The sequence below is a fragment of the Aotus nancymaae genome, unplaced genomic scaffold (genome assembly GCF_030222135.1).
Source record: "Aotus nancymaae isolate 86718 unplaced genomic scaffold, 86718_ANA_hifiasm-v0.15.2.pri h1tg000103l, whole genome shotgun sequence".
In the NCBI taxonomy this organism is placed as follows: Eukaryota; Metazoa; Chordata; class Mammalia; order Primates; family Aotidae; genus Aotus; species Aotus nancymaae.
In genome coordinates, this window is record NW_026988518.1 from 3,026,069 (window position 1) to 3,043,831 (window position 17,763).

The 17,763-nt window shown below is 36.0% G+C and overlaps 1 protein-coding gene across 3 annotated transcripts in view; it reads left to right on the forward strand.

Moving 5' to 3' along the window:
* The window catches only part of DPYD (dihydropyrimidine dehydrogenase), an 865,822-nt gene that overhangs the window by 742,121 nt on the left and 105,938 nt on the right, over positions 1–17,763 (forward strand). For all 3 annotated transcript variants that reach the window (XM_012458470.2, XM_012458472.2, XM_012458471.2), the window contains one exon: positions 8,723–8,902. In XM_012458470.2, coding sequence (XP_012313893.2) covers positions 8,723–8,902 — 180 coding nt within the window. The remainder of the gene's footprint in view (positions 1–8,722; positions 8,903–17,763) is intronic.

A 17,763-nucleotide genomic window follows, 5' to 3' on the forward strand; every position in this document is an offset into this window, starting at 1 on the left:
TTGGACACCCATTTTACTTAGTGATCCTGTGCAGTTTAGTAGCAAAGCTGAAATAAGCCCTCTCCTTTAGGGGGAAACAAGATGGTTTCTGCTGAATGCTAGAATTTTATCACTTTGGGGGAAAAAAAGTTGCTTGAGAGACCTAAGAATATAAAACCATTTGAGATCTCAGAAGGAGTTTAAATCAATTCACTGCCACAGTTACAGAGCAGATGAAAGAGCCTGCTGTCTCAATTGCCAGGAAACTACTTAGAAACTCTCACTTTGATTTCTTCACATAGTCCGTTACATTACTGCTAAATGCAATATAGAGGGACATCACGACTTTGATGTTGTACAGCTCAAACAAATGGAAACTAATATGATAGAACAACTAAGATTTGTGGTTTCATGTGAATATACAAATATATCCCCATCTAGTTCCCTATTTACCATGTATCTCCAGGGGCTGTCTTTTAACGTATATTTTTATAAAATTATAATTTTGGTGTTTTATTCATGAGTTCTAGTAAGCAATGCCATGTTTATGTAGTACCAAAAGCTCATAGGGAGATATTGTTATTCTGAATTCTTACTTTATCTATATATATTGTATGCCAGTTTCTAAAATACAGTGTAGTTTTATACATCTGTTTGCCAGTACTGGTCAGAACTCAATTACATGAAGAATTATTGATTCCATGCCTTCAGAAAACCTGATATTTTTAATCGGTGGGTGTGGACAGATAGAATTAGAAACTGCATTTCTATCCAAAGACAGCAGAAATATAGTTTCCAGTTAAAGTAGGAAATGTTAAGTGGGTCATCCAAATATTAAAACCTTACATGTTAAAAATCTGTGGATTTCTGTCATAATCAATTAATAAATGTGAAATCACTTTGCTCCTTTTTATGAAAATTATAAATATGTGCTTGTTTATATATGTAATACTTTCATCTCATTTAAGACTCAGAAATTTATGGAAATAATAATAAAAAGAAAAGGTAAGCTCTGCAGAGATCAGAAGTTCTGAGTCTTACTATTGGTCCTCCCAGTTACAAGTCTTCATTTGGGGCACTGCATTCAATGTTTGGCTTCCTCACTTACTGAACAATTCATAGAACCTTCTCTGTCTTTCTCTTAGAACTGATATATGGACTAAGTACAATGATTTTGAGAGGCAGTGTCGTAGCAGAAAGAACTTCAGACCAGGCAGGTCTGCCAGCACTGCCTCCAGCTAGCTGTGTAACATCGACAGATCCTATAGCCTTTCTGGACTTCTAATCTCTGAAATGAGGAGGCTGATCTGAAAAAAAGTCTAAATTCCCTTTGATCTTATTTGTCACCATGCTTTGAAAACTGTAAATTACTGTATAGATATTTCTTTTTGACAGCATGCTTTGAAAACTATAAAGGGCTATATAAAATATTGCAATATTTTGCATAGTTTAAATAAAATACATGCTTATCAAAATAGGTTAGTAAGAAAAGACAATATATTCTTTTTTTTCCTGAGAAAGCTTTAAAAATTGGATGAACAACCCTCCTTATTCAATGTTTTATATATGAACCACATTCATGGGAGGCTTCTTGAACCTCTTCCAGATACATACAACTCAGTTATTAATGCAATTTAGAATGTGATAACCATTGCAGAAGAAGTTCCGTTTTTGCTTAAATGTAGTAATTCTACAGTAGACCTTTTACTAATGAATTTACAGGAACTTGGAGACCACTTTAGACTTAAATTATAAAGATAGATTTTACTCTCATATAACCTGGAGGCACATATTTCTAAGTCCTAAAGTGGAGTTTGTCTATCTGTAGGATAAGAATTGAAAAGGGATAATTATGGTCATGGGTTTATCTGACTTACGTTTAATAGATCAAGATCTCTATTTTTAAACTTTGTAATGTTTTAAAATAGCAATTGAAAAATGTGCTGTTTGATTACACAAAACCATGTGCCCGTTTCAGGGTGTTCTGCTTTTGTAGAACTCTTCTTTGCCAAATTATTCACCTTGGATAAATATTTTGAATCTAATTTAGATTTTATTTGATAGCTTCCTTGTAAATTTCTTTTACTTTTCAGATTCAGTTAGCTTTTTTTTTTTTTTTTAATAGACAACAGCTTCCATTTTGGCCTCTGCTAGGCACGTGAAATTCTACAATACCAATGAAGTTTAGTACCGTTCTGTCTCAGCATTATAATTTCCATAGTACGTCCACCTTCGTGATATAAATCTTCACAACAATACGTTGTTATCATCCTCCTTTTTCAGATTTGGAGGAGAGAAAGGGAGCTCAACAAGCTAAATGACTTGCCCCAGTTACACAGCTGCCAAATGACAGAGTTAGGTATCAGACATGAGTCTTCTAACAACAAAATCAAAGCTTTTTTTTTTTTTTTTGAGATCATTACTTAATGCAAATAAAAATAAGGTCCATAGCCTTCCTCTGCAGCATTTGACTAAAAACGTATTATATTTTAAAATTATATCCTGCCTAATTCATACCCTAATGATTTATTCATCATGAAATTTAATTTTGGTGCCAGTCTAGCTGAGTGCAAGCTACTATTTTAAGCACTTAAGTATGTTGCCTTTTAGTTTCCTATGTGCTAAGTATTTAATCTCCATTTGTAAGTGAAAAATGTTGCTCATGATTACGCAGCTAAGATGTAACTGGAACTCGATTCTGTTTGACTTCTGTATGCGTGCTCTCAACCTCTTAACTTGATATGGCACAGAAACCACAAGATTTGACTTTAAGAACTAGGGCTTCAAGTCCAAGCTCTTTCCATTTTTCAAGTAAGAATATTACTCCCTCTTCTGCCTAAGTCAGGTTTATTTTGAGTACTGAAAGAAATAATGTATGTAAAGAAGATTTTGAAGACATAAATCTCCATAAATAGGTAATTTACTGATAATCTAGTTAATCTCATTTTATGAAAAAAAATAAGAAAAGAATATCTCCTGACAACCCTCTGTCACCATCCAGGTATTTGTACAGTTGCTCTGCACAGGCAGGCCTCCATTAAATGTGCCTGCACCTAAAGTAAAACTTCAGGGCACTGTGTTAGACCTCTAGAGGAGACTATTTGGCGCTTTATGGCACACGTCAAATCATGCTGCACAGGGGGCCACCACCTACTCAGCTACTGCATAAGGCTGATCCTGCTGAGAATCTAGGGGCCTCTCTTTAAAATAGCCCACATAGGGATATTTACACTTATAAAAATAATTAATGGTGGCAACGATCCTTATAATGGCACCTGATGCCCTGCTGTGAGGAAAGATAAACCAGCCTTCACCATAAAGAACTTACGAATTATACTAAGCAAACATGTTAACAGCTATTAAGAGTCCTAATCAGAGCTGCTAAACAAATAATTAAGAGATGTCATATAAAATACACCCATTTAGGCATAGCAGCTACATGTTTGGAGTTTTAACAAGAACCATTTACTTTTGAGATAGAGATAAAGCCCTCAATGGAGTATAAAGGTTAGGCAATGACAAGGCATCTTTCTAAGCAATTCCATTTCCTGAGATCAAATCCATGGGCAAAGCTGTTCTCAATGGTGCACTTGCATCCTAAGATTTATTTTTAGTCTTATTACTGTTTAATCAGCAAATTATTCTTGTTTCTTCAAACATGACTTCTTATTATAAGTAGTGCATTTTTTAAAAGGCCATGAAAATATTGATATTATCTAATACTAAAAATTAATAAGAAACCTATTTGTTTAGAAGAATTTTTTTGCAACCAGCATTTCAGTTGAGATGAGATGGGCCTCTGCCAGTGCTTAAGACTTTGCTGTTCTAAGTATGGTCCAACAGCAGCAGCAGCCCCTGAAAACTTGGCCAATGCGTAATCTCACTCCAGGATCCCACTCCAAAGACACAGAACCAGAATCTGCATTTTAAAAAGATCCCCACCTGATTTGTATTTACAATAAAATTTTTTTTGTAAAATGTGTATGTACAATAAAATTTTTAAAGAAAATATCAATGTGCAAAATATCAATGTGCAAAGTTCCTACTGTCAGAAATTCTGTCAGGAAAATTAGTAGGTTTAATCTTATTGGAAGTAAAAATTAAACTACTTACTTCAGAAAGGTACATAAATAATGTGACATTTGCCATATGATTAAGTATATCTGAAGTCATCCCCTCCAGCACTCATGTCTCACGGTGGATTCCAGGGCTTCCAGCATTGCACACTATCCCACTCTTGCTCAATAAGTATCTTATAGTTTCTTCTCCCTCTTCAAGTTTTCTGTTCAGTTCACATTCTCAGTAGAGCTCCCAGTTATGTGGTACATTAACCCTGTAGGATAAAGAGCCTAGAAGTGAGTGGGGAACGGGGAGTTTTCTTAGCCTTGGGTCCTACCATGTTCTTCTCCAGTTAAAAGATACCAAGTCTATATTTTGGCCTCTCCACTCCTTGGCTGAGTCTACTACATACAAATTGTGCCATGTTTGAGGATTGAGAGAATTCATAGCTTTTGTATCTTCTTCCTGGAAAAATCAGGGATGATTTAGATTATACTTTACTGTTCATCCTTTGAAAAGTATTTCTAGATTCCTTTTAGCAGCAGGTTTTTACAATAGTCATGAAAATCCCATAAAGTACATGACATTATATGATTTTCAAAATCTGATTTCTTATGTTCACATGGTGAACTATTTTAAGACTATAGTGAAGTATACCCATAAGCATATACTACAAAAAAACAGGATCTCAGAGTGAGCAAAGAGGATTAAGTAAAGCATCAGTTGACTTTTACAGTCAAAAGAAAAAGAAAACCCCCTGGAGGAAATGATAATGATGTTCCTTCTAATTGTTGTGAGAAAAAAACTCACCGCCAACTCTAAGAAAGTTATAACAGGCCTAATTAATGTACAAATTGTTCCTCCTGAGAAACAGATTTTTTTATATAATGTAAATGGGCTTCCTAGAAAATGTTCCTGTTCATATTTAGTAGTTATTCTATGCTCTTTTCTACATTGTACTAACATTCAGCACTTCAGAATAGAAAATGAAGGGGTTTTTATTTCTGCTTTTTGGTTTTGGCTTCTTATTCTTATACTATACAAGTAAGGTAAATTGAAAACACTGACAATTTTTATCTAAAAGCATGGATTTTTCAAAACCATAGCTATATTTCAGTTGAAGATAACTTGATTAAATATATGTGTTTGGTCCATGCAATAGTTGTAGAAAAAGTAATTGCAGTTGTATTAAAAGTTTTTCCTCTGTTAATGTCTGTATCTAGATTATATTCTAATGTATGGTCAGGAATTCTAGTGCCATCACTTTCTAACCGTGGAGTCTGGAGCAAGTCATTTAACTTTCCTAAGACTCAGTTTCCTCATCTGTAAAATGGGGCTGAAATTAAACCTATCTTTTAGGTTATTTTGAGAACTAAAGAAGATAATGTGTTTAAAAGTGCTAACAGAGGGCCTGGCCAATAAGAAGAGCTTATTTCATGTTAGATATTGCATTATTCTATTCTCATCACATAATCATTCAGCCAATTTTGACAGAAATCTCATACATATAAACCAGTCTGTCCTATTCTGAAATGTAAAATAACTGCATCTCTTTAAAACATAATTATTTTCATTCTTCGAAAAAATAAAATGTGGGCCAAGCATGGTGGTTCACGCCTGTAATCCCAGCGTTTTGGAGAGGCCAGGTAGACAGAGTGCATGAGCTCAGGAGTTTGAGACTAGTCTGGGCAATATGGCAAAACCTTATCTCTATAAAAGAAAAATTAAATAAATATTTAAAAAAAGACCCAGGCATAGTGGTGTGTGCATGTAGTCCTAGCTATTTGGAAAGCTGAGGTGGGAGGATTGTTTGAGCTCAGGAGGTTGAGGCTAAACTGAGTTGTGATCGCCCCACTACCTTCCAGCCTGGGTTACAGAGCAAGACCCTGTCTCAAAAATAAAAAACAAAATGCAAAACCCTGTAACCTATACCCCTAGTTCACCTCTTTCTCCTACAGGAGCCAAACTTCTTATAAGTGTTACTTGGCTGGATATCTTTAGTTCATTATCCCCCATCCATTCCTCAACCTACCCCACAAACTGGCTTCTACTCCATTGCAGATCTCTCCTATAAAGGCAAATGTTGTCCAGTATCCTGCCAAGTGCTACATCCAGTTAGCACTTTCAGCTCTGATATTCCTGACCTTTCTGTGGCACCTGACTTAATTCTCTTGGATCTCTTCTTGGTTTCCCTCACGATCATCTTCCTTAGCCTTCCTTTAAGTGCTAGCATTCCCACAATTTCACACCTGAATGTTCTTTAGGTATACATGATGGAATCACTACCACTCCTTGCTGAGAACTTCTAGGCATACACACACACACACACACACGTGTGTGTGTATATGTGTATGTGTGTCATATGTATATATGTATGTATGTATATATACATATTACCTCTCTCTTTCTCTCTCTCTACTTATCCCATTTCCCATTCTGAAAACTCCTAGTGTGTTTTCAATAAATTCTCTCAACTAACCTAGCAACAATGAGGTATCAGGTAGCATGCTAGGCACAAAGCTTACAATAAAATGTATTTAGTTAAATACCCAAAAGGCTTTAAGAGTCTGAAATAGAATCTTATTATTCTGTTTTCGGGCATTTCCTTCATTTTCATTCATGCGTGAGATGATTTTTATTTGTTGGTTGTCATTGCCAGACACCCCGGTATATACTAGGCATTCAACGTCTGGGAAAATAGGATGGAAATGAGTCGTTCTTTGCTTAGTTTTGTTTTAATAGTTGCTTCATTAGACAAATTTGAAATATAAATTAGGAAGGATGTTGAATTTCGTGTTGTAAATTTTGAATTTGAAGTGATGTTGGGCCCTCTGGGTGAAGAGGTTCTACAGGAAGATGTAAATGAGTCTCTGGAGTCCACATATGATATCAAAATTGGAGGGATATCTTTGGAAATAATCAACCTAGAAGCGGTTATTTGAATCCATATTCTTCAAGCTTTAACTCAAATCCCAGCCACAATCACAGAATCCCCAGGGTTTTTTTAATGGAAGAACTGTAATTTCTCTGATTTAAACTTCATTAACTCCATAATCTTCTATTTCAGTTTTCTTTTCTTTTTAATTATTTGTATTAGTTCATTCTCACACTGCTAATAAAGATATACCCAAGGCCAGGTGCAGTGGCTCATGCCTATAATCCCAGCACTTTGAGAGGCCAAGGTGGGTGGATCACGAGGTCAAAAGATTGAGACCATCCTGGCCAGCATGGTGAAACCCTCTCTATACTAAAAATAGAAAAATTAGCTGAGTATGGTGGTGTGTGCTTGTAATCCCAGTTACTTGGGAGGCTGAGGCAGGAGAATCACTTGAATCCAGGAGGCAGAGGTTGCAGTGAGGCGAGATCATGCCAGCATAGCAACAGAGTGAGACTCCATTTCAAAAAATATATAAACGTGTGTGTGTGTGTGTGTGTGTGTGTGTGTGTGTGTGTGTGTGTTTATGCCCGAGCCCGGGTGATTTATAAAGGAAAGAGGTTTGATTGACTCACAGTTCAGCATTTCTGGGGAGGCCTCAGGAAACTTACAATCATGGCAGAAGGGGAAGCAGGCACATCCTTCTTTACATGGTGACAGAAGGGAGAAGTGCCAAGAAAAAGAGGAAAAGCCCCTTATAAAACCATCAGATTGTGTGAGAACTCACTATCATGAGAAAAGCATGGAGATAACCATCCCCATGATTCAGTTACCTCCCACCAGGTCCCTCCCACTGCACGTGGGGATTATGGGAACTGCAATGCAAGATAAGATTTGGGTGGGGACACAGCCAAACTATATCATCACTATTCATTCATCAGATATTTAACTGACAAACACTGTCCTAGTCACTGGGGATAATATAGTAACCAAAATAAATGCAATTCTTCTCTTCTGAAACTTTGATCTAATTGGGGAGTGAGTTGTCAATTGAATAATCATGCAATAATTAGAAGTTAAAAATGTCTGATTTAAAGAAGGCCAGAACCTACTCTGGGCTCCTGGAGGCCTCCTTAAAGAAGGGACGTTTACCATAAGCCTGAGGAATGGTTGGTAGTTAGCCATGTGTGGAAAGGAAATGCCTTCTAGCCAGTGAAATCTTTTGAAAAGATCCTAAGGCAATGAAAGAATATGGCATTTTTTTCTTTGAGGAAGACAGGAGAGACCTGGGTGACTGGATCATAGTCAACAACAAGAAGAACAATAGCAGATGAGGAGGGAGACAGAGGCAGGCGTAAATGATGTTTGAGTTAACTGAATGAACAGCAATCCAGCTTCAGTTTGACCACCTTCACACATGAAGGTAGCACATCCCAATAGAGGGGCAATGAGAATTTTAGTGCCCTTTCTTATGTTGTGCCAAATTTGACTCCTTGAAAATTCAGCCTGACGTATAATAAACTGTACCTATTTAAAGTATACAACTTAATAAGTTTTGGAATTTGTATATACCTGTGACACCATTACCATTGCAAGTTTATGAAAATGTTCATTGTCCCTGGAAGTTTCCCTGTGTTCCTTTGCAGTCCAGTCCTCCTCACCACCCCATCTCCAGACGGCGACCGATCCATCATGTCTCAAACAGTGCCTGGCACATAAAATAAATATTTGTTGAATCAAAGAGAAGTGAATTTGTTTGGAGAATTAGCTCTTGGTTTAACACTTGGTTGACTTCTCTGTCCTTTCTAGGTATGCAGTGCCATTCAGAATCAGGATTTCACTGTGATTGAAGACTACTGCACTGGCCTCAAAGCCATGCTTTATCTGAAAAGCATTGAAGAACTACAAGATTGGGATGGACAGAGCCCAGCTACTGTGAGTCACCAGAAAGGGAAACCAGTTCCACGCATACCTGAACTCTTGGGCAAGGTATGTGCTTAAATCTCCTATGTTATTTTTGAGAATTCAGCCTTGGTCAGTTTCTATTTCAGATCTTATTTACCGTCTCACGTTCTCACTAACAAAGGAAACACAGTGCCTCGTGGATGTGATTTCTGCAGTGGACTCTTTCTGAGGGAGGCTTGATTACAGCCATATGATAGGTCTATGAGTTACTTTTTTATAAAACCAATACAGCATAAGGTTATATAAAAGAAAAAGACTGAAATTTGCAGTATAAAGTGCCTGTAAATTCTTGCTTACTATGGTGATGACTGGCATTCTTTCCAGTGGGAGTCTGAAGATTTCTTTATACTTTCTGGATAACATTACCTTACTATTTTCAAGACAATCAAATCACTGTAGTCCTGAATAATATAATGAAGTTTTTAAAATTAAAATCTAATCAGTATCTTTTGTAACTCCTTCTGCTGTGTGGTTAAACCTGGGCTCAAAAGGTTATGTCCCAACTTTCTCACTAACTGCTATTTTCCAAGAAATATACACTACATTTACATTTTGTATAATACAGTGATTTTAGCAACTCTGCTAAAACAACATTCAGCACTTTGCCTTTGTATTTCCTTTGTATTATTCTAAATAGACAACCATTGTCAGAAGACATTTCTTGAGCCCTCAATGAGGGGAGGAAAAAATTATAATTCTTAGTCTTTTCAGCTTGTCACTACATCAATAATTAACTTTTAAAAAAAGAGAGGCAGTATGAAAAGATTCTTTAAGGAAGCATTTAATAATTCAAATGAACCTTAACTTGAAACAGGTCACATGAAAAAGGATGGAAAACAAAAACCCTGAGTACTGTGCCTTGGATGACTTGGTTAGGGACTCAGAAAGAATAATAGAAACGTCATATAATTGACTTATATTTGGCTAGTTTTCGTAGAAAATATCACTGTCCCTCTCCTAACAGATAGCCAAAAATAAACCCTTCTTCAAGAGTAATGTGTATGATTGCAAGTCCAGTAATGAAAAAAGAAAAGGAGGAAAGAAATAAAATCTTACAATGTGGGTTCCAGGAAAATATCATGATGAATCACTCCGTGAGTGGCAATCAAACAAAGGCTGTGACATTAATATTTATACTATTGTAATTAGCAAGATAGTGCCTAAGCAGCATTATTAGTGTAACTAATCATATTATCATAAACTGACTCTGCAGTATTTAGACAGTGAGTGTTCTTGCCTTTATCAATGACTATCAATATCCTAAGGTTGTTTATAACTAACAAAAAATTCACAAATGACTTTACATTAATTCAAAGTAAATATCTCAAGGAAATTGCCTCTGACATGATAGTTTATGACCATCTATAAAACCATTGTCTCAAATTTGAGTGGTTGCCATGTGAGCTGAAATGGAAGTAGCTGCATGGCACTGTAATGTTTTGTCTTTAAAGGATTTTCATACTCGTTTCAAAACTTACATATTCAAATAAAAGATGGGTAATGATGAGGACACTTGTGTCAGGGATATAAATGGAAATTGATTTGCTAATACTTTGAATCGAGATTCAGACTATTTTGTTAAGTTCAGCTTTCATCAAAATTGTAAGTATAATTTTCAGCATTATCATTTGTTTAAAAAAAGGAAGATTTTGCCTATGTGATTATATTAGTGATTCATTTCTCAACACCAAGTTGAGGAATAAGCAGATGGTCGGGTAATAGATTTGTGCTTCTGGATTCTCCAGTGCAGGCTGACTTGTCTAAAACAATAGATGATTATTCTCTTTAGATTAATATTCCTAGTAGTGAAACCAAGCACTTTGGATCTAGGATACAGGTGATTTTCTAATCGTTCTTTCTTACTGTTGCTGATGCTGCTGTGTGTGTGTGTGTGTGTGTCTTTGCAAATAACTCATATTGTGCTTTCATTAAAGAATAGTATGCTGCTCCTCACAGTGTCTGCATACTATAGGGAAGATGAGAGAAAATGGAGACCCTTTGTAGAAAGATACTCTAGAAGTATCTGGCTTCTTTACACAGGAAAATTTTGTTTGGAAAATACAATTTCTACTCTATCTTTCACTCACACGTCAGGCTAGAATAAACCAGAATAGATATTTAGAAGAAACTCATTACAGTGCAGTGTTTGACAATGGAGAAAAAATGAGACTTGGGCTATGGAAACAAGGATTTGGCCAAGTATGTCATGTTATCTTTCAAGTAATTAGCATATTAATATACTCTCCTTATGCTTACCTTACTTATTAAGCGATCACACTGCCCAAACAGTGTTTCTTCAGGTGGCTTTTGAAGGGCAGGTAGTTGGGTGTTAGTAGACTTATGATGCAAGGCATTTAAATCTGTGCCTGCAACAAGAGCAAATTCCTAAGAAGAACAATCATCAGCTTTGGCACAACCCAGAGCTGTGGACGTCAGACTCTTGGTGCTTAAAAATCATGCAGCATGCTTGTGAGAAATGTAGGTTCCCAAGCCCCATCAGCATTGATCCTGATTCAGGGGGTCAGAGATGTGTTGAGAATCTGCATTTAAACATCGTAATTCTCATGGAGGGATCAAAAAATGTGCATTGTCAAAATGAAAAACATAATAGCAATAGAAAAGTTAGAGATTGAGAAGTCAGCAGTGAGCAGAACACAAGCTTCTCTTGATGGAGAAAGTAAACAATAAATCATTTTGAGCTGGAAAAGAAGTGAAATGAAAGAGACAAGAGAGGAATGCATCACAATAGATTCTGAATGACCAGAGGTTGGAAATACCCAGTGAAGAAACCGCATGTAGGACAGCAGTTATTAACAAAGAGTAAGATGCTGGGTTTATGTGAAGCTTCCTTATTAGCTAGACAACTTGGGCAAGTTACTTAATCTGTCTAAACCTTTCTCTAAAACTGTACAATGAAAATAATTACAATACAATTCCATAATCCCTCATTAACAATTCTGAAATCCAAAAAAAAAATGCTGAAACTAAATGGCTTTACATAATTCATTCGGCAGAAAACCTGGGCTGAACTGATGTGAGGCTTGCTGTAATGTTTATTCCTCTTAGAGAACATTTAAGTGTTTACTACAGAGAGATTAATGTATTTCATTCCACGTTGCTACCCCGCACCTTGCTGGGGCTGGAGGAGAGAGTGTTTGTTAAAATTGGGTATATGTACCATTTTACTTTTCTAAAATCCAAAAGATATTTCTAAATCCAGACATCTAGCTCCAAAGGTTTTAACTGTGGGCTTGTGAAGATTACCAAAATGAAAATAAAATTGCAAATATAACTTTAGAAGTTTTTCTATAGAGTTGGAGGCAATGTATATATTTTAGTGATTTTAGAAAATAAAATACTAGTATTTGGCATTTTTAGTTATGGGAAATAAGAGTTATGTTGACATTCTTGCTTAAGATACATGAAAAAAATTGGTCAGTCCAATATTTGAACAGCAAATTTTGCAACTGAAAAAGCATGGAAGAAAATGTCTTTGCTGTTTGGTGCTTGGGATGAGAACAGGACTCCTAAATAAGAGTTGTGAAAGGAAAACAGCAGAGGCCATAAACTAATGATCACTTGGGATCTGCATGAATTTCCACATGTTCCCGACGTTTGGAATGGGCTTCCAGTTCCCAAGCATCACTTTGTCTCTCAGCTATTCCCCGACCTCTACACTAGAATTAATGTCTCCTTCTCTTTTTGAACGTTACTTGTAACCAGTATCACATTGCAGTTGTATTTGTATAAGTCTGCTTCCTTTACTAGACAATAACCTCACTTTTCTTATCCATCTTTATATCCCAGTTCCCTAGACATGCACTGAATATGGTAATGCCTTACTAAATGTTGGTTGAAGAAGTGAATTAATGACCAAATGAATGTTGTAAGAAAAAAAGCTTATTGGTAACATTTAGAATTAGTAGTCGCTTGACTTACCAAGCCATTACTTTTTCCATTACATCAGAAATGAAAAGAATGTATAAAGAAACAAACTTTGAACTTAAAGTTCCTTTTTATGTGTGAGTCTAGTTTGGTAAAATGACATGGCAAAAGCCAGAACAGAAAGGAGTGAGATAGACAGATGAGGAACTTTTATGCCTTCTTGGCTTGGCAAAATATGCCCAGATTATAAGCTTCTTGAGGACCCAGAACACAGACTGTGTGCCAGTGCCTAATGCAATGTCTACCATGGAGGAGTAATGGCACGGTAGCTGAGTTGAACATACTGATCAATCATTAATATATTTTTAAGATCTATCTTAAATGTCTCTTCCTTTGTGAAGCCATCTATGACCCTCTTTTTTGGCCTCCAAGAAAGTCGAATTACTCCTTTTCATTTTCTGATAGCCCATGGTTCCTATAACTAGTATTGCAAGTACTGCATTTTCTTTTAATTATATGCCTTCTTGTCCATTGCTGCAGGTCATTACAGGCATTTGGAAGGAAAGATCATATCTTATTCATACTGGAGTTTTCAAGCACCTAGCACAATGCTACATGTTTATAGAATTAAATTGCATGAATTATCCGTTGTGTCCTTATTTAGGAGGAAAAAAGAAAGCCAATATACAATTAAAATTCCAGCTAGATCCTTTCAAGAATAGCAGCAGTCATTTTAAAAGAAAACAATACACCTGCCAAATTACTGTACTTTCAGTAGGTATTTAAAAATTATGAAACACATATTGGTGATATTAATAAATGAACATAATCTGTGCTCATTAAAAAGCTCTTATTAGGATAAAATCAGAAATGCTGTCATGGTGGTTGTACAGCAACTGTGAAAACAAGGATTTGTTTTGACAATAGAAACCAAAGTTGTATCCATATGACCAGATGCATCATTCTCAGTTATTGATAAAACAATCCTAAAATTCATATGGAACCAAAAAAGAGTCTAAATAGCCAAAGCAAATTTAAGAGAACGAACAAAGCTGAAGGCATCACATTACCTGACCTCAAATTATATAATCAGACTGTAGTAGCAAAAACAGCATGTTATGGGCATAAAAATAGACCCAGTGTATGCTTTTTGTCAACTTTGTCAAAGGTCAGTTGGCTGTAGATATTCTGTTCAATGGAACAGAATAGAGGACCCAGAAATAAAGCCACATATCTACAGCCAACTGACCTTTGACAAAGTTGACAAAAAGCATACACTGGGACAAAGACACCTTTTTGAAGAAATAATGCTGGGATGATTGGATTGCCATATGCATAAAATGGAATTGGACTCCTTTCTCTACCCATATTTAAAAATCCACTCAAAATTTATCAAAGACTTAAATGTAAGATGTTAAACTATAAAAATACTAGAAGAAAATTTAAGGAAAACTCTTCTGGACATTAGTCTAGGTAAAAAAATTATGATGAAGACCTCAAAAACAAATGCAACAAACCAAAAATAGACAAATGGGACTTATAATAAAAAGCCTCTGCACAGCAAATGAAATAATTGGGATAACAGAGAGCCTACCGAATAGGAGAAAAAAATGCAAACTACGTATCCAACAGGGGACTGTTACCCAGAATTTACAAAGAACTCAAACAACTCAACAACAACAACAAACAAGTAACCTCTGTTAAAAAGTTGGCAAAGGACATGAACAGACAGTTTTCAAAAGAAGACAAATGCCATCAAGCATATGAAAAACTGTTCAATGTCACTATTCATCAGACAAATGTAAATTAAAACCACAATGAGACATTATCTTACACCAGTCAGAATGGCTTTTATTAAAAAGTCAAAAAATAATAGATGTTAATGAGGATGTGGAAAAAACGGAATGCTTACATATTGTTGGTGGGAATGTAATTTATTTCAAACCTGTTGGAAAAGTGTATGGAGATTTCTTAGAGGACTAAAAAGAAAACTACCATTCAATTCACTAGTCCTACTACTAGGTTTACATCCAAAGGAAAAGGCACATTACATCAAAAAGCTACTTGCATTCATATATTTATGACACCACTATTTACAATAGCAAAGATATGGAATGAACCTAAATGTACATTAACAGATAATAAAGAAAATGTAGAATACTACCCAGTCATTAAAAAAGAATGAAATCATGTCTTTTACAGCAACATGGATGGATCTGAGAGCCATTATCTTCTTTTTCCTTTTCTTTTTCTTTTTCTTTTTTTTTTTTTTGTCCTCTGTCACCCAGGCTGGAGTGCAATGGCGCGATCTCGGCTCACTGCAACCTCCGCCTCTCAGGTTCAAGCTATTCTCATGCCTCAGCCTCCCTGGTAATTTTTGTATTTGTAGTAGAGACCACACCCAGCTAATTTTTGTATTTGTAGTAGAGACAGGGTTTCTCCACGTTGGCCAGGCTGGTCTCAAACTCCTGACCTCAAGTGATCCACCCACCTCAGCCTCCCAAAGTTCCCAGTTTGCAAGCATGAGCCACTGTGCCCACTGGAGGCCATTATTTTAAGTGAAACAACTCTGAAAGTCAAATACTGCATGTTCTCACTTATAAGTGGAAGCTGATTAATGTGTACACATGCACATAGAATGTGGAATAATAGTCACTGGACACTCAAAAGGGTGGGAGGGTAGAAGCAGGATGTAGGATGAGAAATTGCTTAATAGGTACAATGTACCTTATTCATCTGATGGTTACACTAACAGCTCAAACTTCACCACTATGCAATTTATCCATGTAACAAAACTGCACATGTACCTCTTAAATTTATACTAATAAAATATAAAACTGAAATAACACAATTTCATAAAACTATTCCTCTATGGTTGTGGTAATATTATCTGTTGATATCTAATTATCTATTTTTTATTTTCTGGTAAGTTATTCAACACAGAGGATAGTGTCCAAAGAAATATATAAATGTCAACAGCAAGACCCTTACTAAATACATAATAATAACAGTCTCACAAGAGGATATTAGAATTTCTTATTTATGGCTTTAAAAGTTTTGAATCTTTTATGCCACTTATTTTCCTTATTGAAATATAAATTACATAGAGGAAAAATACAGTGGTCTTAAATAAACCATTTGATGAGTTGTGATGAACACATGTATCCATGAAATCCTCATCTCTGCCAAAGCATGAAACATTGCCAACACCTTAGATGATGCCTTGTGTACTTTTCCAGCTGTTACCTCTTCCTTTACTACCACTGGAAGCAAACACCACCTAGCTTCTGTCACCATAGATTAGTTTGTTCATGATTTTTAGCATCACATAAATGGAATTTTACAGAATATGTGTGTGGCAACTTTGAGTACAATATTGAAGAGATTTTTTTTCATATTATTTTGGGTATTAGTTAATTTTTATTGGTAAATAATACTATGTTTTATTAAAATACCATAATTTATTTATTCTAAATGATATTTATGCTGTTTTCTTTTTTTTTCTTTTTTACTATTTTTTATTCTACTTTAGGTTCTGGGGTACATGTGCAGATCATGCAGGATTGTTGCATAGGTACATACATGGCAGTGTGATTTGCTGCCTACATCCCCCTGTCACCTATATCTGGCTTTTCTCGCCATGTTATCCCTCCCCAACCTCCCTACCCCAGGCTGCTCCTCCCCTAGTCCCCGCCAACAGACCCCAGTATGTGATGATCCCCTCCCTCTGTCCATGTGTTCTCATTGTTCAACACCCACCTATGAGTGAGAACATGCGGTGTTTGATTTTCTGTTCTTGTGTCAGTTTGCTGAGAATGATGGTTTCCAGATTCATCCATGTCCCTACAGAGGACACAAACTCATTATTTTTTTATGACTGCATAGTATTCTATGGTGTATATGTGCCACATTTTCTTTGTCTAGTCTATCATTGATGGGCATTTGGGTTGGTTCCAGGTCTTTGCTATTGTAAACTGTACTGCAATGAACATATGTGTGCATGTGTCCTTATAATAGAACGATTTATAAGCCTTTGGATATATACCCAGTAATGGGATTGCTGGGTCAAATGGAATTTCTATTTCTAGGTCCTTGAGGAATCCCCACACTGTATTACACAATGGTTGAACTAGTTTACACTCCCACCAACAGTGTAAAAGTGTTCCTATTTCTCCACATTCTCTCCAGCATCTGTTGTCTCCAGATTATTTTAATGATCGCCATTCTAACTGGTGTGAGATGGTATCTCAATGTGGTTTTGATTTGCATTTCTCTAATGACCAATATATGTCTTCTTTTGAAAAGTGTCCATTCATGTCCTTTGCCCACTTTTGAATGGGTTGTTTTTTTCTCAATCATAAGGTGAATGCATAAGTTTTACAAAAACTTCCAAATAGATTTTCAAAGTGGCTTTACTATTTTACATTTCACCAGCTGTGGTTGGGTGTTTGGTTCTTCTGTATTCCAGCCATCTTTTGATATTCTTAGTCTTTTTAGTTTCAGCTATTCTACTAGGTATGTATTGGTATCTCATTGTGATTTTAATTTTCATCTCCCTAAGAAGATGATGTTAAACATTTCTTCATGTTCTCATTGGCCATCCATATATCTCCCTCTGCCAAGTGTCTTTTCAAATATTTTGCCAATTTATTTTAATTTCAATTTTTAATAAAACTTTTTTTTTATTATTATTATACTTTAAGTTCTGGGGTACCTCTGCAGATCCTGCAGGTTTGTTACACAGGTATACACATGCTGTAGTGGTTTGCTGCATCCATCCCCCCATCATCTACATTAGATATTTCTCCTAATGTTACCCCTCCCCAGTCCCCTCACCCCCTGCTGTCCCTCCACTAGCTTCCCCTCCCACTAAACAGGCCCCAGTGTGTGATGTTTCCCTCTCTGTGTCCATGTGTTCTCATTGTTCAACACCCACTTAGGAGTGAGAACATGTGGTATTTGGTTTCAGTTTTCTGTTCTTGTGTCAGTTTACTGAGAAT